Below are 25,647 nucleotides of genomic sequence, written 5' to 3'. Positions count from 1 at the left end.
CCATTTTTGCTCCTGTTTTAGGGAGGAATGAAATTTTGGCTAGCTTATGTCCTCAAGTTTTTGGATTGTACCTGGTGAAGCTGGCTGTAGCCATGGTGCTTGCTGGTGGTGTGCAGAGGACTGATGCTGCTGGAACTCGAACCAGAGGTTTGTATTGTTTCTAAAAGTATCACATCCTTTGTAACAGTCATTCCCATCCCTGACCTCACCCACATCTCCCCCCACCCTTCCAAAATCAAACCAGTAAGAGCTTGGAAGCATAATCATCCCATTTTCTTGAGTGAGAACAAGTTTTAATCGATTTTGACTATTTTTCCAAAATCTCAGACAAGTTAAAGTGGGTGTCTAGACTTCCTCTTTTTATTTTAATTTTTCCCAAATAAAACCCGATAGAAGCAGACTTTCGTGTTTCCATTAGGTAGAATATTAGAGGCAGCTGTTTTATCTGAAACATCTCACTTTTTATTGTATAAGTGACATTTTGAATTTATTTCTAGTAGAATATTCCCAGCAGTATTTGGCATCAAAGATGAAATCTTAATGTTTCCTTAACTCGGATCACTATAGTACGTTAAAAGGAAAAATTAAAGGACTAATTTTACTTCCCAATGCCAGACTTTTCCATCTGTGATTGTCACCACATCTCACTTAGTCTTGTAACTCCAAGTTACCTGCCTGCTGATTCGCCTTCTGTTGTTATTAGATGGCAAATATGCCATGTGTCAGGTGGTACACAGGTCATAATCTGTGTAGGTCATAATAATTTTTAAAAGTATGTCTCTGTATACAAATACAGGATTTTCTTAATCCTCCAACAGCTAAATAAAATTATAGACTTTATATTTGAAGTTGGATTTTGTAGAAAACAGTGAAAAAATTTTAGAGCACTTTACTGAGATTGTAGCAGGTGAATTATTTACTTCCGTAATTTAATTGTTATGAAAATATAAAGTTGTGTAACTGTTGGCAAAGACTTAATTAAGCAAAACAGCCTGCTGATTTAATTAGTCCATTTTGCAATAATTTAAATAACTGAATAGTGGAATGGTAACTAAAACCTGGTATGTTTCTGTTTCATATTCTAGAATGAGCTAAGTCTGAGAAACGAGCATTCTAAAATTTAAGAACTTATATTACAGGAAGTGTGTCAAATACCTGCTACCACTTCACAAATACTTCATTGTAAATATTTGTGTCTAGATGACTTTATTAAACAATGTATTTATCACACCAAATAAATAGTGCAGAATTACGTATTTTAATGTATATATAGTGCTAAATTGTAGGTGAATATGACACGTTATTTAATCTGAGCATTTTGTGTCAATGTTTGCTTGCATATGAACTATCTACTCCTACATTACTGTTTTCCCCCAAGGTGAATCACATCTTCTGTTGGTTGGAGACCCAGGTACAGGGAAATCTCAGTTCCTCAAGTATGCAGTTAAGATTATGCCACGCTCTGTGCTTACAGCAGGAATTGGATCTACAAGTGCAGGTATGTGCTTCTTCGGCTGTAACAGGTTATCTCTTCACTCAAGTATGTTTGTATAGAAGCCTTCTACATATGTGAACATATGTGCTCAGGTTGTTATGAGCACAGGTGAAGCAGAGAACTGCTGTGGAAGCATGTGAGGCCCGATCTGACTCTCTGCAGTCCTGCCCCTTTGTATCCATGAAGGACTGTGATGAGCTTCTAGCAGGGAGCTTTACAAGCCTCATCCAGAGACACCTCTCAATGATTTGCTAGCAGAGAGTGATCTGGACCTGTATTTTTAGCATTTCCCAGCTATGACAAATATGACATCTCTCCAGAGCTCACGCTGGGTGATAAGTTAGCATCATTTGGTTTCTCCTGAACAGATAAGCTCTTTTTTGTTCTTTTATGTGTTCTGTCTGGGTGCCAGTTTGATTTCTGTTTGCTTTCTGAAAATTTACCCCTGTGTTGAGGAATTATTTCTTACTCATGAAGATGGTTTTAGAATGGTTTCAGAGTGCAAGTGAGTTTTTTTCTTCTTTTTTCTCTTTTTTCCTTTTGTTAAATTTAGGTATGTCCCAGCTGGCTCTCAATGCCAGGCATCTTTGCAAACTCTTCTGGGACAATGTACAAGGTCAGATTACCTCTGCCAATGACTTTATTTGAACAAATGAATATACTAGTATGTTCAAAATCACAAAATAATTAGGGTCAAATTCCAGTGTCTCAGCTAGCATGTGTAGCTTGAATATTTCTCAAGACAGTGCTGCTTATCATTGCATATCTGGGAAACAGCATTATTTGTACATGGGAGAACCAGAGGATAAATCTTCCACAGCTATGTATATACTGAGTCTTCCGCAGCCGTGGAGGTTGACCATGATGTTGAACATGTACACTCCTGTGTGCAGGGAACTTGCTATGAAACACATATGCCTCTGACTTTCCATACAAAAAGTTAACAAATAGGTCTGGAGAGAAGCCAGAGAGAAAATTTTGGCTTAGCATAATCTTTTCTTCACTTTTTGTTAAGAATTGAGAACAGTCTGGATAATTTCGGATTTGCTAGGGGACTTGCAGTGACCTGGAGTGAAATTTTGCCATGTGTTTCAGTCAGACTTTGCCCATTTTTATTAAGTAGTGATTTCCTGTGTCCATTGCTCTCAGTTTCTGATGCTGTTGTTGTTTCCTTCTTCACCACATCCCCCTCCCATGCTTCACCTTCCATATGATCTGATTTCCAGCTCAGCCATGATGGCTAGGTTCAAAGACATTTCCCTGAAAACAAATATTGCAGTTTATATGCTTACTGTGGTATATGTGCACTAATGATGTGTGGAGATAAAGATTCATACCATTAAAGGATTCTCTTGGGCCTTTATATTATCCATATTTCACTTAGGTATTCCTTATTTTTAAAAATCTTCTCTGTCAGTCCCTTTTTCCAAAATCTGACAGCAGCACCAAATTTCTACTTTAGAATTCTTTAGGACCGTTATCACAAGTGAAACTTGAGTGCCTAGCAAGGAATCTTATTAACCTAGTTTAATTTGAGGGAACCTTTCCATGGCTAGAACTGCTGGACCAAGGTATTAATTTCTAGACCAGGAGTTTGGATGTTGTTCGAATTACTATTTTCTTTGCCTTTCCTGTGCAAGGAGTGTCTTATGAATCTGCTTGTAGCTAGCTGTACCTAACATTGACTTTTGTCAACTTGCTCTCTGTGCAGAAGCTTCAAATTAGTTTGGAGAACTATTAAACTGCCTTCCTTTCCTTGTCAAAATTGAACACTTTGAATTACCAGTTTCTGCTTTCCCATGAGAGGACAGCCCTAATGCACATTTTTCCCTCCAGTGTATGAATATTAAATCTCTAAGTTTCACTTTCAGCTAGTTCCTTACTGTATATAAAAAGTAGTTCTGAATTGCATTTAATTGCTGGCTCTGGGATTACAGTCCACATAGGCCAAAAGACACACCTGAGATTGGGTAAACCCTGAGTAACTCCTTAAAAGCTGGGTCCCTCTTTTAGAGAAAAGTGCCTTCAGTAAGATTCTGTGTACCCTGACACCTTGTGCCATTTACCCATCTGGTACTGTTTTAGGACACCAGCTATTTAACAAGCACTGAATTAGAATCCTATATGCCAAACTGCATCATACCAGTTTTACTTGGTTTTCTGTACAAGTATTTATTTGTACCAAGACAGTGTATTAAGTCATTAACATTTTCCTTGTGCCAAAATTCTCTTTCTTTCCTGGTATACCTTAGGTATCACATGCTCAGAGATCCACTATGGTACTTTGTGCCCCTGCAGTATCATGTGCCTGCTGCAGTCCATTAACCCATACAGACGTGACTGGAATTGGCTTGCAGAATTTCAGAAAGCAGTGACCTAACTCCTGCAGCTTAATTTGCTATTGGGCCTCTGCTTTTTCAATCAGGTTCCTGCCTTCCCCTGCACTTTCTAAACAAAGTCTGTACTGTTCTACCTGATTGAGAAAGTACGACCCAGGAGAAAACCCTGCTTTCTTGCCGAAGGTTTGGAAGACCTTCATCTTTCTATCTCACCCACAGGCTCTAGTTGCCCACTTGCTGCAAACAGCCCTTAGAAGTAACAGATAATTTATTCTCTGTTTTGAAAAAAACAGAACTTTATCTCCACTCAGTGAATAAGTTTCTGAGCTTTTTTAATTAAAGTTGCCTTTCTTGCAAACACTTAACAGAATTTTTTTGCTGCAATTTCTCTACAATTTAGGACTTACATGGGGAACTGGGGTTTGTTCCTCCCACATCGCTTTAAAGACAGTTGGCAGGCAGACCAGCCCCCATGCAACAACTCCATGGTAAAAATTTATTTGGCCACTGTAGGACTTTGTGATCTGTAAATGAAAGATGGGGGAACTGTCTCTCCCACTGTTTCGTTCTGTTTACACAGGTTTTTTTACAGGCCCGGTTCATTCTCCCTGACTTGTCTCTCATATGAGAATCACAGGGAGTCATTCAGCTACCTTTTATTTTTAGAAATTGATACACAGTTTTCCATAAAGATAGAGACTTAGGGAGGCTTAACAAGATCTCTCTGGGAGTTCTCACCTTACTACTGAGTTAAATAAACTGTTTTGCAGTCCCCAGAGGCACAGTGCTGCTTATGTATGTTTGGATGAGATAATCACTAGTAAGAAAATACTTTATTTATCTCTGGAGCTTGAGATTTGCAGTAATCGAATGGTGTGCAACAGGAACTAACACATGCCAGCTGCTGGCAGGTCTGGAGCTCATGGACACCTAGGCCAGAGTCATTCTGCTGCTTGCTAGTGCATATTTGACTGTTCACGTTTCTGAAAATTTTGTTTGGTTTGCATCCCTCCGGAGATTGATTGCTTAAAGGATTTTGTGAACTGTATTTAGAACAGCTTGGCTAAAAATCTAGGAGACTATCAGCTGTTTCTCCAGCTCTCCAGTTCTGTATAACATGCCTTTCTGAGCTGTGTGTGACATGCACCCTTATGGCCTCTCCTCTAGAGCCTCTGCAGAGCCTTGCAAGTACTTCATTTTTGCTGGTATTTTGCCATGTTTAACACTGTCCATATCATGCCAACAGCAGTTTGCTACTGATTTCCTTTCTTTTCATTGAAGGGAACTGACTCAAGGGGAAACCACCCCTTTTCTTCATTCATGGTAAGCTTTCCCATGCTAGGCAGGCTTCAGGTGCTAACAGCTGTCTCTCTTCTGATCCATTAGAAACCAATCCAAAGCCACTGACATGAGCCATCCAGCTGTGGTTATAAATAGAGTACATGGTGTCAGTATCCTCAGGTATGCAAGACTCTGAAACTGGAGATATTTTTCCCTCTGTGTAGATCTCCAAACTGTCCCTGTGCCTTTCCTAGTTGACATAAGCTAAAGTAGTGCCAGGAAACCATTTTCCACCATGGATTCATACCCTGTCCCTCATAAAGTTATTAACGCAGATGCAGCCTTTAGGTCATCACTGTTATCAGATCATCACTACTACCATGGGATTGTTTTCCTGAATACTTGTAATTGTACATGAATTTGAAGTATTTTCTATCAGTATGTAACCTGAAAATATTTTCTTGAGCATGGCTTCATTGGTTGTTCCTTCAACATCTGGGTCTCAAGTTGAAAAGGCCTTAGCTCTATAGGAAGCCTACTAAACTTGTTGAAGGAATGAAATTTGATGCTGTGATCAAATATTGTCATACATGCTCCATCTGTAACAATGTCCCATCTCTTCTTTAGTTCCCTTAATTTCTTTTCAGTAATGCTGTTCCAAAATGTCCTGAGTTTGACTACCTGCATGACAGAGATTATTTAGCCCAAGAGATACATGTCTTCAAAATTTTTGTTTTTTTCAAACATCTTCATATATGAAGGCCCATAGTTAGTTTGGATGGGAAATACTTCAGGAACAGTATCTTTTCATGGCTGAAGGTTTCAGGTCTTACATACTTCTAACACCTCCAGGCCAGCCTTCATCAGACTTTTTCATTCTGCTGTTGAAATGACAGGCATTTCAAGCAGTTGATTTTTAGGTGAGTAACAGATATCTTCAGCATTTCCTTTACCGTACTGTGAAGCCTGTCCTTCTTTCCAGTTTGTGTAAGTGTAGGTCTGCCCCACCCTCCTAGTGAGAAAGGACAAACTGGAGGATACCTTTATTTTGAAAGGTTGGCCTCCGTATCTCATGGGGCCAAGGGAGTTTTGCAGGGAGACCAAAGAACTCCATAAAAGTTTCTGCCAGTTCTTAATGCTGCTGGGTAACATGTTGCTGTGGTCTCTTGCATCTGGTGTAGCACACAGACCTCTTTCCTCTGACTTTCTCTTGTCTGCAGTCATACCCCTCGGGCCATGGACAGTGAGTACCCAGCCATGCTTCCAAAACTGCATTACCTAAAGTTGGAAATGTTTAAATATATTCTCCCTCAGTCTCCTCCTGAAATGACCCCCTAAGTTCCATGTAGAAGCCTTGGGTTTGTCTTTAAGAAAGGCTTCCTAGTGCCTCCAACTGGCTCTTCCTTCTATCATTTTTGCCTGACCAAAAATTACATCTTCTTCAGCACTGCTCTCGTATCACACACTACAAGCCCAAGTACATGTTAAGAAGCAGAACTGTAACTGGAAACAGAAACAGAAGGGCCTAGGAAGAAGAGTTCCACACACACTGCCAGCCCTTACACATAGTTGTCAGTTTTGCTGCATCTTCCTGGCTGGCACTTAGCAGAGCCCCCCAACCAGCAACCACAGCAACAATTTACCCCTCATCTCCTGACTAAACTTCTGTGTCTCTCAAAATAAATTAGATCATCTGTACTCTTGCAGATGGATAAGGAGTAGGGTAGTTAGGTATGTGACGGATCTGCAGCTGTCCAGAGAGAAGCAAGAAGATTTAGTTAACTTTGCCCTTTTCTATCTCTGATAAATGAGGATTTGCTAGGAGTGTACATGCATAGCACGTTTGAGTTTTTTCCCTTTTCCTTCCTATCAGCATTTTCAGATGTCAGTGGACAATCAATCTAGCTACAAGTGGCTACCTTTCAGTCTGAGCTGACTTCCAGAAAACCAGTAGCTGAGGCACTCCAAAGAAAATAATGGACTGTCAGATCACCAGTTACTGTGGTTATTGTAGTAAAGTTCTGAGTCGCTTCATTGTTGAAGACTGGTAGCAAGGGTTGGCTTTTTCAGTGGACCTTTGTAAAGCCACCAGAAAGATTAAATTTCACTAGTCTCCATTTTGATGGAGCTGGAACCATTTTGCCTCCTTCAAATTGAAGCGTCATAGTAATTCAGATTGAAGGTGATGCCTGAATAAATCAGTGACTATAAGCTGATTTTTTTTAAAGCTAGACATGAAAACCGCACGCATTTTTCATCCACGTTACCTTGTCTGATCTGATTACTTCTTTGTACACGAATAATGAATGACAGTCTTTTAGTGGTCTGCCTGAGATAAAAACAGTGAGATACATCACCAGTCCTGTCAGCAGAATCTGTAGCATTCCTTTGCATCTTGGTGGCCTCTGCAAGTAAAGGTTTGTGGCAAAGTGAATACATCTTCAACCTTGAAATTGCAATGCTGTGATGTCAACATTGGTTGTCTGTGTCATGTGCACAGACCTGCTGTTCTAAAACATTCAGAGATCAGGGACAAGTCTTTACAGATGCCCTACATGCATTCTATCTTTTAATACCACTAAGTTTGTGCTGTGATATTGCCTGAAGTCTCTGAGGGACTGGAAGTTGGTTCCTCAAATTCTCTATCTCTGGAACGTGATTTTGTCAGGAAATGCGATATTCAGAAGGCAGGGGCCATGGATTGCTAAGATGTGGACAAAGCTGCAAAGAGCTGAGGCACCCAGCCTCTCCAAAACCATAGAAATGCCATTTATCTTGCAAAGATCATGAGGTAGGGCTGTTTGTCACCAATGTTCACCAAGCACAGCATTATTTTCCCTGCTAGTGGTGGGTCATGTTTATCCATGCCACATGAGTTTATCAGGTAAGGTGGTGCCAAACTCTACTGCAGCATCCTGCCACAGTCATGCCTGAAGTTTATTGCACCCAAGTGCTCATGCACAGATGACTTCTTAGACTTTTTAGACTGAAAACAGAGCTTTACTTTTCCATTCCTCTAAATTAATCGGTTTGCTGGGTGACATACTCTTGCTGACTAGATTTTGTAGTTGATTTTGCAGTAGATTTTGCAGTAGCAGCAGTAATGGTTTGCTTCCATCACTTTGTGGCATATGCTTCTAAAAAGCCTTCATGCTACCAGTGGGATGGATCCTGGTTACAGCTTGTACTTGGATCACGTTTTCATTTGAATATTCAAAAAAGGCAAGAGTTTAAGATACTACTACAGTAGCCTTAATTTGAAGCAGACTTCACAAGCCTGTCAATCCTTCAGCAGATAACTAAGTTATTTACATGCTTACATTTATGAGATATCCTAAACAGACTTTTTTAAGTAGAACACAAAGTGCATGAGAAATCTCAGAATGTCACTACAGACCTAAAAGTTGCAATATAATTGATAATCAAAGATAAGGTTCACAGAATTTCAGCCCTCAAGTGAAGTAACTGCTACTTCAGGGAACCAGTTCTTTGTGCTATGTCCTACCACTGAATGTTAAAATTTTTAGATTTCTGATCACTTTTAACAATTAAGAGAGAGACTGTTAAGAGCACATATTAGAACTAGGCCTCCAAAGATTAATGGATTTCATTAATTCATTCATGTTCCCTAGATGAGTACTGCTGAGTTGCCTTACAAGACAAACATTCAGATCGGGTCATTCCTTTCCAGTTTCAAAACCACACATTTGAAATGCAGACAATTTCACTAATGATGTGGAAAGACAGAGGCACTGCCTGGGACATCTTCATCCCCATTAGAGAATGCAGAAAGAACAGAAAGCATTCTGTATTTATTCAGAGCTACACTGTCAATCATCATCAATCTACCTTTTTTTGAAGGGCCCAGAACATACAAGGGTTCATAATTTGGGCAGTGACTAGTAAATAGAACTATATTCCTGTAATCTGGCATGACGGATTGCATTTAAATGCACATACAGGCACAGTAAATATAAATAAGGCTACTGAGGATTGGAAGGAATAACTAAATTCTTAAGTGTCATAATAATGGCTTAAGTCTTGATAGGTTACTGCTTAGTCCCTTTTATCTTCAAGGATGCCTCAGGTAATAGGAATGTCTTACTGCAAGGGCTTCAGGGCAAGTAATGTATTCTTGAGTGTGTCATGCCTGCCACAACAGGGTTTATACTAGTAAACAGGATTGCTTTAAAGGCCAGAGAGAAAACAGAGAAGTTTAAAACTCCAGGTGTTTCAAAAAAATGAAAGAAAACACCCAAACTCCTTACTACTACTGAAAAAGACTACAATAAAGCATGCCTGAAAATAAACATACTAACCAGTGATCCATAATAACTTGCAGAACTGATCCATAATAATCTTGCAGAAAAACATATTTGGGATATTCACACTATTGCTTTTGAGGCTTAGTATCTTCCAGTAATTGCTTGCATCCTTCCAACCACTTGTGTATGCTATTAGGGTGTCTGAAAAAGGGTTCTGTCCTGAGGTACCCACCCCAGTCCACATGAAACACTGTCCTGAACAAAACCACAGTTTGACTAAACAGCAGCAGCAGATTAAAAAAAAAAAAAACCTAAAACCCAAGATAGCAGATGGTAAATCTCAATTTGCAGGCTTTAAGTAACAAGTATGTGCCTTGACAAGAAAAGAAGCTTGCACCTAAAATTATACTGTGCTGTCTGCTTTCAGAGCAAAAGGACATTTTTGGACTTTGTTATTAAGAGATATTTTCTTTCTCTGCACTTCATCTAATGACAGTTTTGTTCTTAAGATGCTATTAAAGGGCACTTTATATTTGGCAATCTGGATAGCAGAGATGAGGACATGGCATTATTCCTTCATTTTGCCTGAATGTTTTAGCTTTTAAACTTTTTTTAGCTTTTAATAGTGCTTACAAAGTAAAGGGGGAGGGGAGAGAATACATACACTTTAATTAGGTTTGGTTTAGACCACATAGAATAACACATTAGAAAAGAAAGGCAATTACTTAAAAATAGTTGTATTTATATTTCACAATCTGCTCAAATACTGTTTGCGTGTTGCTGGTTTTTTTTTTTTTTTTTGTTGTTTGTTTTTTTATAAACTTTCTCTACAGGATGTTTTAAAACAAGTTCTTCACATTGCTTCAACTATGTACTTATGGAATTTGAGGGAAATAGTTCTGGTTGTTTTTACAGTTTAACACATATACAGTACCAAAAGGATGGTGGTTAGTCACATGCAGTCCATATGAGATTCTAACATGACATTTAGTGAATTTTCTGATGTTGACCACCCCTTTGATGCCGAAGGTAATGCATCTGTGGAAAGCAAGGACTGTAGATTTGGGTTACTGCTCTCTGCATCTTCCAGTTTTTCAGTGTTGTCCTCCCAGTTAATGTGGAATCTTGTGACTCTGGGATTAGATGCCAAAATATTCCTTTGAAGCTGGGAAAGAAGAAAATACATGGATTGTAATGTGTACATCTAAAACTGGAGTTCATATACATATAGATTTTTTTCTTTTTAGTCCCTATAGCCTTGTTTGTGTAAAACAATTTGTTTAAAAAGGGAATTCACATCACTGTGAATCTATAGCTGCTACCTATGGATCAGAAATTTGCTTACAGTACACCACTTATTAATTTTCCCTAGTATTCTCCTCAGCAAAATAACCACTTTCTCAAGAGTATTTTAACTGTTCCACAAGGTCAAGGCTGTGAAAGAGATCTGCAAGTAAAGTGCAAGTGTTTATTATTTTATCTATCTTTTAGTAAAGCAAATAACTTCTACCCCCACAAGGATTTTGCAAACCACAGTACTTCATGAAGTTTTCCATCAACTTTATGGTATTTGCAATACCTATCAATTCCATCAACTTCTCATCTTCATTTAAAAGTACAACCCTATTCTTAAACTACCAAATGTTAGGCTGATTTCACTAAGAGGATTTATCAACTAAAGTTTCAAAATAAAAAACATTTCTATTTGGAAGATACTAACACTCTGGCAGTGGACATGATTAGTCATCTATCTTATTCTCATGGCTGGCCTTCATTTTCTTTTGAAAACATGTTGCATTTGTTTATGTATGCAGCAAAAAAAAAAAAAAAAAAGCTGATTTTCTCCTTATTTTGAAAAGGGGTGAAAGATTATATATACTTACCTGAAGGATGGCAACTTAAGAGCCAGTGGACACTCACTATGATATTTAAGACTGATCACAGGAAAGGTTTGATTTTATTCTCCGAGAAAGTGTACTCTCATTAAGTATTTCCTGACCCCTTATGCAAACTAAAAAGACCATTTATTTTTTAGAACCTAGTAGAGCTTATTACCCAATAATTAATCAATCACTTTAATAACCTTCTACTTGTGAATTTCCATTTTGTCCCTAAGTCACATTAAGGACTCTATACAAGCCTATGATTGCTTTTGCTGTTCTCTTCCGTAGCAGCAAAGCTAGCTTTTTATATAAACAGAGAATGAAGATAAGTAGTTCAAGGCATTCTAAATTCAAGTGCTTAATAGGAGTTGCCATTTTGGCATTAACAACCAACATAACAAATAAGTTATGTTTTAAATGAAAGAAATAAAGAAGAAAGGAGCATACCCAAAGTTTAAGAATCCTCAAACTTTACTGTCATTTACAGTCTTTTTTTTTGTATCTGATCGCTGAAAATAAAGTTAAGCACAGAAAAACATACTATTTCATTTCATCTTTTAATTCTAGTCCTGGTTTAATTATCACCATAAAGAATATATGTTTTTATAACTTTATCTGTATACTTCCTTTGCCACATGAGACATTTATCAGATAAACATCCAACCAGGCTACCCATGTTCTCTCATTTTACACCTAATTTATTCCTCAGTTTGTTTGTTAAAGTTTTGCAGAAACTGTAGCTCTGACACTAGAACAGCTGAGTAACAACTGTAATAAATGAGTATCTACAACTTAGTTCCAGGTTGATGGGCCTAGAAAAAAACATTCTGTTTTTCTAAAGAACAGAGCCATTTTGTAAACAGTGGTGCAGGTGGGGATAAATCCAATGGTGTATTTCACAGTCAGTGTGAAAGTACAGCCAAGTCTTCAGGATGGTGGAAATTTTTTGATGGCTTCTCAGTATTACCTAAATTTATGCCAAGTACATGGCACTTATAGTCTGTCCCCCGCAAGTATTTTCCGGTATTTGATGCCTCAATCCATGCACTTTATGAAATCACTTAGGGTTTCAGTTTGTTTCTTAAAAACCTCTTTCTGTAAGCATACCTCTGATACACGACTAAAACAAAACATGCCTTACCTTAGAAAAATCTGGCTTTACTGGTGGATTCTCTCTCAGTTCTGTTTCAGTATATTCATTGTTTACATAGTAGCCGACTCTAATAAATTCTTGACCTCGGTAAGTGCATGTAATTAGCACAACTGTGACACCTACTGCATCTGCATCTGGAATAAGCCCTGGGTTAGGTGCATCAGCCTAAATATGAAAGGGAAAGATAAATTAAAATTGATAGCACATGCCTACCTAGCAGGGGAATCTCAAGTAGTGTGTTTCAGCAGCTAAGTAGTGACTATATTTAAAATTGTTCCAAGTTAACCAGAAAATATACTGCTTTCACAACATCAACCCTAGATTTAGAACACCATCCTCTAACGACAGAATTGGAATACAGTAAAATTGTTTGCTGACATTTCTCATGGGCAACTGGCCAGGTTTGATCCAAAACTCCTTTTAAATATATGATCAGCTGAACCATTGTTCAGATAGGGGTACCAACATAATTCCAATTCTAAAGTGCCACAGTTCTCCAGCCCATCTTGGTAATTTATTAGAGCAAGATTATTTTCTCATACACCCTCAAGGTTGAATTGGTCTGTATGTGTGCTCTTAACAAGACTACACCCTTAAAACTAGAGACTGCAAATTATATTTCAGCAAGAAAAGGGATGGGCTATGGTAAGCTTTGAGCTGTTCCACAGATTTCTAGGGAAGCAATCAAGTATTTTCTCTAGCCTCATTCCTAATACCTATGTTCATTAAAATTTATGTAGTTAACTGCATCATCTCTCCAAGACACCTGAACATTTTCTACCAGTATGCAAACCTAATTAATATGCAACTGATAATCTTCCTCAATTCCTTACTTACCATGGCTCTGCAGTTACTTATCAATAAAATTTGCCTCATAAAATGTGGTTAACATCAGTCCCTTAAAATGCCTCCTAACTACCATATCTATTGATAAAATGTGATGCCTGATTCTGCTGCAGGATTTAAAGTAACAGCAATCCAGGCATACTAAAACAGCTTCATATTTACAATTCCACACGAAGATCTGAAGTCAACAGTGAACACCCATGTTGTGAGAACAAGTTGGTATTAGTAATGTGTGTTCAGATGGTTTGGGTGTAACAAACCTCGCCTAAAGACAGAGGATGAATGAATTAATTCCTGATGTCCTCTCATTCCTACTTTTCTGTAGTATTGATATGCTTCAGCATGGTGAAATTTGGAAGCTGCTGCTCATGCTGCATTGGCATCTACTCTTTGCCACTTCAGTTCTAAGCCTTCAAACTAGTCTAGCTTTTTGTGAGAAGCTGTAGGCACTTCACAGAAGAATGAGTCAGACCTCTCAGGTAGAAATACACCCAAGGGAGGACAAGAAACCAGGAAATCAGGTAGAACTCATCTTCCTCCAGCCATGAAGGAAATAGAAAATGACTGAATAGCTTTACAATTAGCATAGGGGAATGGAAAAGATGGCCAAGAAACAGAAAAAATGCAGAAGCTAGAGGAAATCACAAGAACTGCCACAGATTAAATCATTACTTTAATTCAGTAGTTCTTGTTCTAAAAGTGCGCAGAACTATCTGATCACTTTAAATTCCACAGTAATGGGCAACAGAAGAACCATATTCAATTTAATTCCCCATTAAACTCAATTCACATTCTAATTTAGGATCTTAGTCTTCCAGGTTCCCACTGTCATTTTCTGTCTTGTAATATCCTATGACGCAGTTCTGAACCCAAGGAAATACTCTGTTCTAATCCTACTTATCGCTCAAGCATTGTTTTGTTGCATGAAAAAGACACTGAACTGTTTAAAACAGTTTTCTCAAATTTTCAACTTCCTGGTTTTGTCAACCTCTTAATTACTCAGGAACCAAAGATCATACACAGATGTCAAAAAAAAAAAAAAATAAGAGCTTGGTATGACCAAATGATAAATAAGCAGATTATCTGCAGACAGATATTTTGGTGGGCAGAGGCAGTAGATTAATTTTTGCATAAAAATCACTGTCTTAATATGCCATTCTTATGCTATAAATTACTTAAGAATTTTATTAAATCAGTCCTTATGTTGCCTTGGATTATCTTGCTTTTCCACATGATATTTAGTCTCATAGCTATTGCTGCAGAGTAGGTAGTAAAGGTTATATGCACACTTAAGGATAGTAAATTATTTATGCATTTATACGCTCAAAAAGAAGTTTCTGTGATTTTATTATAAATTCCCAAGAGAGTCAAGAAGGAATCAGGTTTCACTATGTATATCTTGGGATTTAGAAACAAATAGGCCAAGCTGTGGGCCTTTACTATTGAATCCTTTTTAAAGGTAATGTTTTGGGGTTTTAAAACAAAGAGCTGCTTTTGTAAGTCTGAAAAGCACAATAATTGTCCGTCTTTCTGTAAAGCTGAATTCCCAACCTGATTCGCATCTTTTTTTCATCTAAGGTATTTTTATCATCCTTGGTAATCTATCTGTGTGGTACTCCATTTTAGTTGCTATTTCAGCCATTTTCCTATCTAGAAAAAGCTACAAAAGATTATCTGAAAATTTTATACTCCTCTGCAAAGGTCCTTTCCTTATGCTATTTCCCCCAAACACAATCTTTTTTCTTTGTGTCACATGCCTCCTGCAGTTCTGTGCTTTGCCCCACTCCTGCCTTCCCTTGCTTGTTTTCTCATTATCCCAGGCTGTTTCAGCTTGGTGAATAAAATTGCTTAAGTCATCAGCAAAGGCTTTTGCAGGACTTTAGGTTTTGGTGGTCTCCTGTGTACACACATGCTAAATTCTACCCTCACCTGAAATCCAGAGCCTTCAGAACGTAATATACTCAGACCAAACCATAGTTGGGTAAGAAATAAAAAGTGTATTTTAACAGATGGAATCCTTACAGGACCTACTCCAATCTAAGCAAAATCTCTACACGTCTCCTAATTTAGCTGTAGTGTCATTTATAACCAAGATACAATTGCTGAGTCCATTCTACAGAAACTGCAAGACCAGTAAATTTTATTTGAGACCTGCCTAATCATACAGCCAAAACGTGCCTTTTTTAGGCACCTGCTTCTTGCTCCTTCCCATCACCATCAACAAGGAATCTTCAGACCTTTTACTGAGAACAGTGCATCTTCAAATTAGAAATGTAAATGCCAGCTAATTTTCCACTATACAAACACAATGTAACCCCTCTGAGAGCAACAGAGGATCACCTATTTCTGACCAATTAATGCCCTAAGCTACAATGGCTTGATAATGGAAAAACTGTTAATAAATGATGCATTTGTTACACATCTGCTTTATTTGTAGCATAGAAAAATTAGGCCTGGCTCCAAAACCAAAAAGAAACATTTCAACACTGATTTGCATGTATGTGGTTGATAAATGCTGCAACATTCAGTCTAATCCTATTCCTTAAGCCTGTTCTTTAAGGAAAAAAACAAAACAAAAAGGCCCAGAATAAACAAACAAATGCCCCCCCAAATGCCAAAGAAACTACCTTTCCTGGAACTTACAGGATTAATCAGTATCACCTGACAAATATTGATATTATTTTAAAACAGTTACAGTAACCATGACAAATAAGGGAGTCAGCACCTCATCAGAACTTTGGGGTTCTTTAATGCTCATACTTTAGCATGCCTTTGCCATTAGTTAAGTGAATTTATAGTATTTGGGAAAATAGCGGAGTTCTTATACAATAAGACATACTCACTTTCTACCTGATTTTTTATCCAATGGATTTTGCTGTCAGTTTACCAAAAAAAATTCTAGTATTTCATAGAGAAAGTATGTTAGTTTTAATAAAAATTATAGCTTTGAATAAAAACAAACAAAAACACTCCACCACCACAAAATAAGTTATCCCAAACAAAAGAAAGCTTCTGTAAAAATTTGGGCAAATCCACTTCAGGTTTTCCCCCCCACTTCTCAATGAGTTAAAACAGAAACAAGTCTAGGCCAGTAAGTCATCTTAGTGTTGCTCTTTCCCTGTTTTCCTTTGTTATTCCTTATTAACTTTTGGCTTTAACAGCAGTATTTTATGTCTCATGTTCCAAACTTTTTTGCACAGTCTTAATCTACACACTTGTGTCCTAAATACCTCCCATTTACCACTGAATTTCTATCTTTATTTTAGAAATCACTGTATTTTGTTATGATTTAGCATGCTTAGCCAAACATCACAGTTGACCATGTGTTCTGCCAAACAGAAACAAGCTTCTTGATTATTCTGGCTGAGAAGAACTAATTTTACAATTAGTTTGTTGGCCTGATCCTCTGAAGGTGTTGTCTACATTAACCTAGTGCTCCTGATAGTCTGAAACTGCCACCAGCAGCAGAAGAGGTGAGCCTGATAGTGCTGGTGTAAACCAGGCAACTGGTACTGCTGATTATGAACCAGACTGGTTAAAATTATCAGTAGCTATGGGAACTGTGCTTTTATCAGTTATTATTGATACCACAAATAAAAAATACAACCAAGAAGTATCAGGGGCAAGAAGTACAAGCTCAAGAACAGAGTTTAAAGGAAAGTATATCATACCTGAGGAGCTCACTGCATTTTTTTTACCAGTATTTTTCAAGTGCCTCTTAGTTTGATACAGTTATCCCTAAATAAATTAGCACAACTTTTAGAAAGGGTTAAATCAAACTTACCTGAAATACAAACATGTGTCTGCCTGCAGGAACAGGTCCAACTAAAACAGAGTCTAACACCTGATCATACTCTTCACTTTCAGCTGAACCCACATAAATTATTTTCCATTCCAAATCTACATAAAAAAGAAAAAGAACCAAACATTATTTATCATTACAGTTAGGGGGTCTTCCACTCTTGCCCATCTACAGTTTTGTATAGCCTAAAACTACTTCTTTGGCAACAAGCCTAAAATAACAAGGACCTGTCTTCATCAGAAAAATTTAGCGATGCGTGACCCTGTCTTCATGAACCAGATCATCCCACTTTCTCTAGTCAGTTGTATCCCAGGAATCCCTCTATTTTCACAGTGAGGTTAATTTCCAAAATTTATACAGAGAACAGGGCCCCTTTACTAACTGGGAGCTGTGTTGAGCATCTTCTCAAAAGTCTGTCAGAATGGCAGCAGCAGAGGGGTGATGCCTATAAATCATCACATCCTTGAATACTGACTCCCAAAACCAAAATTCCCACCTTCCACATACACACCTCACAGCTTAAATTACACAGATCAAGGAAAGTAGTTAATTGAGTAAGAAACCCACTGGATAAGCTCCAGACACACTAACTGTATGCCCCCATTCCTTCATATGTCACTTGTGTTACCTGGGAAGTACATAAAATTATGATAACATGACATGATCATATTCTTAAAGATAGTGATGATTGCATCTTATCTACATCTTGAAATGGAATTATAGGCAAAAAAAAAATCAGTGTAGCATTTTGCTTCTTAAAGTCATGCACTAAACCCCAATATTTATTACAATTCATTTTTTTCTAACTCAGCCTCTTCCCCACAGATGTTTTAAAGTTGAAACCGCAAATTAGCCCAAATTAGCTCTTCCTGGGTCAGCTTTTCACCTTCCCTTTTTGATTCAAAAACCAGTATTATTCACACATATGAAACTAATCTTGCAAGACAGATTTTGGGGTTATTAAAACAAGAGGAAAAAAAAAAACACAGTGACAAAAAATTATAACACTTCTTTTCTTAATTAAGCTGTTGTTTCAGAACTGTACCTTATAAACTTACATGGTGTATTTATTTTTTTCCCCCTTATGAAAAATGATGCATTGTTTGCTTGTGCAAAAGCACAAACCTGTGAGCTATTACATTAACTTGATTAGCACACTTGGCAAAATCCAAAGGTCTGCTTCATGCTTTCTGGATGCAGGAGTGGAATTTAAGCATAGAAAAAAAAATAGCACTTGGAACAGAAACTGACTGCTTTAAGACTGCAAATCTCTTTCCCCATTAGTGAATTCTCCTTATTTTGTTTACCATTAGTGCAAGTTTTGCAGGTTTAACTACCATAATAAACAGAGCTCGGGAAGGGATTTTACTCCTCTGTACAACACAGCACAGTTTCCCAGGTACTGTATCAGAGGTTTTATTTACCTTTTAAGCATGAAGCTGTTGCTAGTATTGCAGGGTACTCATCCAGGATAATTAAAGAACTTTCTTTTCTGCATCTGAGGACAAATTACTACTTACAAGAAGTGAGGACTTTTAGGCTAAACTGCTTAAGACTGTCACGCCATCCTGTGCCATTATTCTAGAACAGTGTAAAACTTACTCTAAACAACTCACAGTATTTAGTACTAAAACTCGGCATTTTAAAATGAATTTTAAATGTTATTTAAGTATGTTGATACAGAACAGCTTTGAGAAAGAGAGGGCTTGGAGTTAATGGATTTTAGAATCAGTGTTGCAGAGGACGGGCTGAAAACAGCACAGTAAACAGACGTATTAACATAGGAGAGTTAAGGCAATGACTTTTCAACAAGTATACAATGGCTGTGAATAATCTTATTTTTAAATGTGGAAGATAGTAATGCTCATCCCTAATTTATCCTGTAGTCTAACTTGCATGTTGGTGGGGGAAAGGAGCTGAGAATTTTGCATTGGACCATCTATAATTCTTCTCATCACGACTGTCCAGATTAACTTTAACATAAACCCTGAGTGTGAGGAGCACATCACATACAGCCATGCACAACTGGAAGGAAAACCCTAACATATTGCACAGAGCCCCTATGACGGGCACTGCCACAGCAGTTGCCACGGAGGGGGTCCGATGCTGCACCTCTTATGAGGCAGGCTGACCGGAGAGATCCAGAGCCAGCAGCGTGGCGGGGTATGGAGCACAGCTCCAGCTGCTGCGTCGGTCAGTAGCAAGAAGGCAGGAGACAGTGTGCGGAGGCCTACTGGAAACCCTGGCTCAGGCGAGACTTCCTCTGAAGTTCCCGCCACGGCGGCCGTCCCTCCCTCCCCGCGCTGTCACCATCCTGCCGGCACGCACGAGTACGCGCTGCTGCAGAGGCAGGCGGGGTGAAGCGAGTTAAACCGCAGCGATAGCGAGCCTGCCAGGGCACCTTAGCCAGGACAGCACGCAACTCTCCTCCTCCTCAGCCCTGCCCTCGCCCCTCCGCCCGCGGGGCTCTCTGGCGAGCAGGCGGCGCTGGGCTCCGCCGAGTGCCGGCCAGGCAGCGTCCCCTCCCACTCACAGGCAGCCCAGCTGGGCGGCCTCCTCCTGCTGTCGGGGCAGGAGCCGCTCCCCGGCCCGCCGGCGGGCGCGAGCGCCCCGCATCCCTTCCCTCGCCCCGAGCCGTTCGAAACTCCCGCCCGCGGGGCGACGCGCGGCCTCTCGGGGCGCGTCCCGCGGCCGCCCGGGGGGCGGCGCTGCGGAGCGCGGCCGGGGCGAGGGCGGCTCGCTGCCCGCCCGACTCGGGGGAAGGCGGGAGCGCGGCGGCGGCCCCGGCTCAAACGGGGGTCCGCGTGAGGCAGCAAGGTTGGGGCCATCCCCCACCCGCTGGCGGCTGCCGGTAACTTTCGAGTGACTTCCAAAAATAGTGGCAGCCGGGCGGCCCCCTCCCCCCCGGCGGGGTCTCCCGCAGCCAGCGCTCCCCTCCGAGCCGTGCCCCCGACTCCGCGCACCTAGCGCGGCCGACTGCTGCCGGCATGCGGGGCCAGCCAGTCAGCCCGCCCCTACCTCCCACCGTGATTTTAATTTTTTTTTTTTTTTTTTAATTAAAATGGAGCACAAGGCCATCGAAACACATCCCCGCGGAGCGTTTTCCGCGTTTCGAGTACCGCCGGGTCTAAACACGCAGCATCCCGTGTGCCGGCGGGGATGCGCGGCTGCCGAGCCCGGTTCAACCCTCCTGTCTCCCGCTCGCTCCCCCCACGCACACACAAAGCTGGCAACATGGCTACCTCCACTCTAACAAGTTCCTCGCAACTTGAGGCAGCTCGCCGCCTCGCCGATGGCGGGGAGAGGCGGCGGGCCCGGCTCGGCGCCCAGAGCGGGCGGACACCGCCAACTTTCCCCAGCGCCGGGCTCGGCGGGAGCGGCACATCCCCTCGCCCGGCCGGCACATCCCCTCGGCTCGGCACGGCGATGCGGCCGAGGTGGAGAGACTGTTAAATTGTAGGCGCAGGCCTGTGCAAAGTTTAAGCCTTAAATGCCCCGAGCTCAGAGCCCAGGGTTGCAAATTCCGAATCGGGAGAAAAATTCTACTCACCTTCAGACAGGTCCTCTATGCACTCGAATGTGATTTCGAACTGGAAAGGATTGTAGAAAGGAGAAGGATTATCCAACACCACTACATTGTTCACCTGAACCTTTGCCATATTTTGGAAAAAAACACAAACAATAGGCAGAGCGTCTTAACGCCGCGCACTAAAGTCCTCCGTGCCGGGCTCCCGCACCGCACAAGCCCCCGCGCCGCTGCCCGAGCGAGGCTGCAGGGCGGCGACTTCCACAAACTTTTTTTTTTTTTTTCGCCCCCCCTTTTATTTACACCGGGAACGCTCCACACTGTTCGCCGCTTTCCCTATTTCGCTCAACTAACAGCCCATTCTGCCCCTGCTCGCCGCCAGCGCCCGCCCGGATTGGCCACTCGCCGGGCGAGGGCCCTCCCTCCGCGGGCACGGCGGGCACCGAGCGCCGGCCAGAGCGGCCTCCGCGCGCGCCCGCCCCGCGCCGCCCCCGCCGCAGCGCCCCCGCCCGGCGCGCGCCGGCAACGGCCGCCAGCACCCGCCAAAGGGCCGGGGGCGGGGCCGGGGGCGGGGCCAGGGGCGGGGCCAGGGCCAGGGCGGGAGATGATCCGGGCGCGGTTGAGGGAGACGCGGAACATCTGCTTCTCTGATTTCCCGGAAAAGTACTGAGAGCTTATCTCTTCTCTTCCTCCATTTTTTTTTCTTTTTTCTTTTTTTCTTTTTTTCCCCCTCCTTTCTTCTGTGTGCATTAAAATCCAGGCAAGGGGAAAATCGGGAGGAAAGATCTTACCACACAACTAGTCAGTTCTCCAGTCATGACCAAGAGGGACTCTAGCTTAGTTCGAAAGCTGTTGCCTTGCAAAGATTTTATTAAAAATAAAGAATTAAGTCCTAAGATGCGACTTTATTTCAATTGCTGGCGTATAACTTATGGGACTATGTATACCCTGCCTGCCACAATAACTTTTATTAAAATTGATGAGGTTTAGATTCATCTATAGAAAATGCTTCTTGTGTAAATGTATGATATTTAAAGTTGTGAACCATATGAGCTGAAGAAGAAATTAATTTCCTTTCACAATGTTCATCCTCTGCAAGTTGTAAACAATGTAAGACCACATCCAGCTTGGAAAGTGCCCTAAGCTGAAAATTGAGGCTGGAAGAATAGTAGGGCAAAATATCATACTAAATTAGAACCATGGATAGAACAGGGACAAAATACAATCTTTTGTCTATTCACTTTAGGCAAAAAGTTACAAAAGCACTGTATCTCAACAAGACAAAAAACTGCTTGCAACTAGAGCTCATTTTGAAGTTTTATTTAACCTTATTTATAAAAGGGAAGATTCAGAAGTGTTTAAAATAATCCCAAGTGGGTTTTTTATATGCTAAGATTGTGCAGTATTGTATAAACAGCAACTGCAACACTGGCTGCTTGGGAAGAGTGAAAAACTAATCTCAGTCCAGCACTCATGATGAAATTGTTCCCAGCACCTCCCAGAACAAGCACTTTTGCTGTCAGAATGCACAAAATGAGTCTAATCAAGTAGGAAGGTGCATTAAGCTTTCAGCATCCCCTAAGAAGAATGGAAGCAGTGATTCACTTACAGACTAAACCATCTTGCCTGTGGGGCTCCACCATGTGCGGAGAGACGCTTTCAGTTTGGGGTCATTTCAGCTCTTTGGGTTTCTGTTATGCTTTGTTTGGTGGGTTTTTATCTTCCTGTTTCTGTGCTGATTGTGCTGGGTGCTGGTGGGGTCTTGGGTGCCATAGGAGCACCCCCAGCTCAGGGCAGTGGGGCTGGGCAGCGGTGCCAGGCTCACGAGCCCGCAGCCCACGGCAGTGACCTTTGGCCAACGGCCAGGCATATCCGTGCCAGGATACAGCACCTTGCTGGCTGGGAGCCCCTGAGCACAGCGGGCTTTGCTGGTGGGGCGCTGGGTGTCTGCACGGCTCTGAGTGCTGCTGCTGCTGGAGAGGCCGCCCAAGAGGGGCTGTGCAGGAACCAAGCGCGCCTGTCACCCGGCCATGCTGTCAGGAAGCCATCCCCTTCCTCTCTTTGTAGAAGGCTCGGGTACCCTGAAGCACTGCGAGACAGGACATTTTGCCTGCGCAGCAGCACTGCCAGTGAGAGGCCCTGTGTGCAGCTGGGGAAGCCGTCTTGTGTGGCGGCAGGAGCCTGCAGCAGAGGCCATCTCATGGCTGCCACGCACAGGGGACAGCGCCGAGCAGAGTGACGCAGCACTGCAGTGCCAGTGACGTCCCTCACGGCTCGGGGGCAGAGCAGAAAGCGCCCGTGGCTCCAGGGGTGCGAGTTGTGTACCGCCACCACAGAATATTCAGAAAGAAATGCGCAGCCAGGCTCTGGTACTGCCTAGTACTCTGTGTCTCTGTAATTCTGCTGCGTGATTGATTGCCCACGTTGTTTGGCACATAGTCCAGGAAAACCAAGAAAGATTGGACATGGTGGAGCAGATTCCTTACTACAAGTTGAAGTACATATTTTGTTGTCAGGAAGCATTTAATTCCAGTAACTTTTTTGCTGGTCATTTGCAAGCAAATAGATACTGTGGTGGGCTGCACAGTAATAAGAAGGTCTTTGCAGCCCTGAGCCAAATGGTGAGGCGGGGGGATTCTTGTGCAGGTTTTGCCATAGAATTCCAGGAGATTTTAGGCTGGTTGCAGCTTGTCAACTACTAGGATATTTTGAGCTGAGCACTGGAATGGAAAAGAAGGGCTAAAGATAGAGAAGAAGCAGGGAAATAGGGAATAGAAGGATTGGAGGGAGCTGCACATACTTAGCTAATGAGTGGCTGTTTCCACAGTTATGCAGGGGTTTTGATTGGCTATCCACCCAGTGTTGTTATCATGTGTAGATTTACTGGAAAACTTTTTTTTTTTTTTAATTTCTTCCCTCATTTCATCCTTGGTCATCTTTGGATTTTCATTTTTGCTTAATGCTGAGAGGAAACCAAAAACTCATAAAGAAATTTAATTTCCCTAGTTTATTTTTTTCCCAAGCTTTGATTTGAAGCTCCAAAATTTCTGTCCGTTTTAGTAGCTGATGTGGAAGAAGACCTGAATGGGTCCATTCCATAATTTTGCAATTATTGCCTTTGCCCCAGTTTTCAGTATGATCTGCCAGATCTAGTATTCATATCCTAATCCCTTTTGTTCATTTAACCAAGTTCTAAAACAAGTCACAATCCAAGCATGGGAAGCATACCAGAATCTGCTCCACAGCTCCAGGCTAACCTACCTCGGCACTAGTGGGATTGCTTGCTGGTAGCTGTCAAGTGAGTTAAGTTACGTGGTAGAAGTAGATGATGGAGCTTTCCTGCTGGTTTTCCCCCTGTCCATGGCTCAAGCCACTGTGCTGGATCCCTTTCTTTCACTCAAGTTTACTCTTGCATTTTAAGGAAGAGACTGACTGAAGTATTTGATTCTTCAGGTTTGACAGTGACTGCTGTGAAGGAATTTGGGGAGTGGAATTTGGAAGCTGGAGCACTGGTGCTTGCAGATGGAGGCCTCTGTTGCATTGATGAGTTCAATAGTATCAAAGAACATGACAGAACCAGTATCCACGAGGCAATGGAGCAACAAACCATCAGTGTTGCAAAGGCAGGGTAAGTGGCATGTTAGCACATGTGAGAAAACAACACGAGATTTTTTTTTCTCTTGTACGTATATGTTGGAGGGATGCTGATTAAACATATTTGTTTTCTTTATTGTATGCAATAGTTTTGTTGTCAACAGTATTCCTAAACTAGACAAGTAAGCGTTTCATAGGACAGTGCACTAGACTAGGGGCTGCAAGCAATCAGACTAAGTACATGCCCTCTTCGCTGCTGGGTTTTCAATCTACTGCTATAGGCGAGGGCACTTTTCTACAAAGACTTGGCATTCTTTCTCTTGCCATTTGCTGCAAGTGGTTGTAATAATCCTATGTGAAATGAGAAGCTTTGTGACTTTTTTTGTTGCAGCTCAGAAAGTGGGGCTTCATTTCTCCAAAACCACAAAATCACAGTCATTAAGTTTGGAAAAGATTTCAAAGATCATCAAGTCCAGCCTACGACTGATCACCACCTTGTCAACTAAACCATGGCACTAAGTGCCATGTCCAGTCAGTTCTTCAACACCTTCAGGGTTGGTGACTGCACCACCTCCCTGGGCAGCCACTTTTTCAGTGAATAAATTCTTCCTGATGTCCAACCTGAACCTTTCCTGGCACAGCTTGAGGCTATGTCCTCTTGTCCAGTAAAATCCAGTAATATTGCTTGGTAACCAAAGCACATCAGGAGATTTCGAGGCTACTGTATTTTCCAAGAGATTTGCAGGCTGCTGAATTTTATATGTTTGGTGTGGCATAAATATAAACTCCTGTTTATTTTATGTTCCCCCCTTTCTTTTTTCAAAGTAGTGTGTATTCAAATCTGCTCTCCCCCCTCACTACCCCTGCCCACCACTTGGATCTTCGAGCTCATATTTCAATTTGTCAGTCATATGCAGTTCTTGTTCAGGCCCAAATTATTTCCTGGATGGTATTTCTGACATCTCTGCTACTAAAAAGGCATTACCCTTTCCACATTCCTTCTTATCACCTTCCACTCAGCTCTTGCTCTAGTCGCATCTTGGCTTCTCTAACTGATCATGTCCTTCCCTTATTCTAAGCATCTCCATCCACTTCATTAGACAGCAGACAAATAATCACAGAAGATTCTGAGTTGAAAGGAGCCCACAAGGATCATCAAATCCAGTTCTTAAGTGAATGGCCTGTGTGGGGATTAAACCGATGACTTCAGTGTTTTTAGCACCATGTTCGTACCAACTGAGCTAAACTCAGGGTCGTTTTGCTCTCACCTGGGTAATTACCAGCCTTCGCCAGCTGGGCACAAATACTTGGGATCAATATGGTCTTGTCTCCTTAGTAAGACAGGGACATATTTCAGCTGAGTTCCTTGTTGCAGTTGATTGGATTTGATAGACCCAAACAGAGTTTGCTAACTTGCACGTAGATGCCCAGTTGCTCACTTTTAAGGACTACACGTAATGAGG

The 25,647-nt window shown here is 41.4% G+C and overlaps 2 protein-coding genes across 2 annotated transcripts in view; one reads left to right on the top strand and one right to left on the bottom strand.

The window, feature by feature from the left end:
- MCM9 (minichromosome maintenance 9 homologous recombination repair factor) overlaps positions 1-25,647 on the top strand; it is a 47,980-nt gene that overhangs the window by 9,488 nt on the left and 12,845 nt on the right. Inside the window, exons 5-7 of the mRNA XM_068184331.1 lie at positions 22-147; positions 1,379-1,498; positions 24,044-24,218. Of these exons, the coding sequence (XP_068040432.1) occupies positions 22-147; positions 1,379-1,498; positions 24,044-24,218 (421 nt within the window). The remainder of the gene's footprint in view (positions 1-21; positions 148-1,378; positions 1,499-24,043; positions 24,219-25,647) is intronic.
- On the bottom strand, positions 10,033-21,001 carry ASF1A (anti-silencing function 1A histone chaperone). Its single transcript, XM_068184332.1, has 4 exons — positions 20,615-21,001; positions 17,047-17,162; positions 12,405-12,581; positions 10,033-10,545 (listed from the first exon to the last, which is right to left on the bottom strand). Exons 1-4 carry the CDS (start codon positions 20,721-20,723, stop codon positions 10,333-10,335), a joined length of 615 nt encoding a protein of 204 aa, XP_068040433.1. The 5' UTR covers positions 20,724-21,001; the 3' UTR covers positions 10,033-10,332.

The sequence above is a fragment of the Anomalospiza imberbis genome, chromosome 3 (assembly GCF_031753505.1).
Source record: "Anomalospiza imberbis isolate Cuckoo-Finch-1a 21T00152 chromosome 3, ASM3175350v1, whole genome shotgun sequence".
Lineage (NCBI taxonomy): Eukaryota > Metazoa > Chordata > Aves > Passeriformes > Viduidae > Anomalospiza > Anomalospiza imberbis.
Note: the sequence above shows the minus strand (reverse complement) of the source record. Positions and strands in the feature narration are given on the sequence as shown.

Bases quoted from the DNA above. Each gene is read 5' to 3' on its own strand.
- ASF1A (XM_068184332.1), bottom strand. From the start codon at position 20,723: ATGGCAAAGGTTCAGGTGAACAATGTAGTGGTGTTGGATAATCCTTCT. The intron at 17,163-20,614 runs GTGAGTAGAATT...TTTTTTATGTAG, and splicing joins CATAGAGGACCTGTCTGAAG to ATTTGGAATGGAAAATAATT. The intron at 10,546-12,404 runs GTAAGGCATGTT...CTTCTTTCCCAG, and splicing joins TAAAGCCAGATTTTTCTAAG to CTTCAAAGGAATATTTTGGC.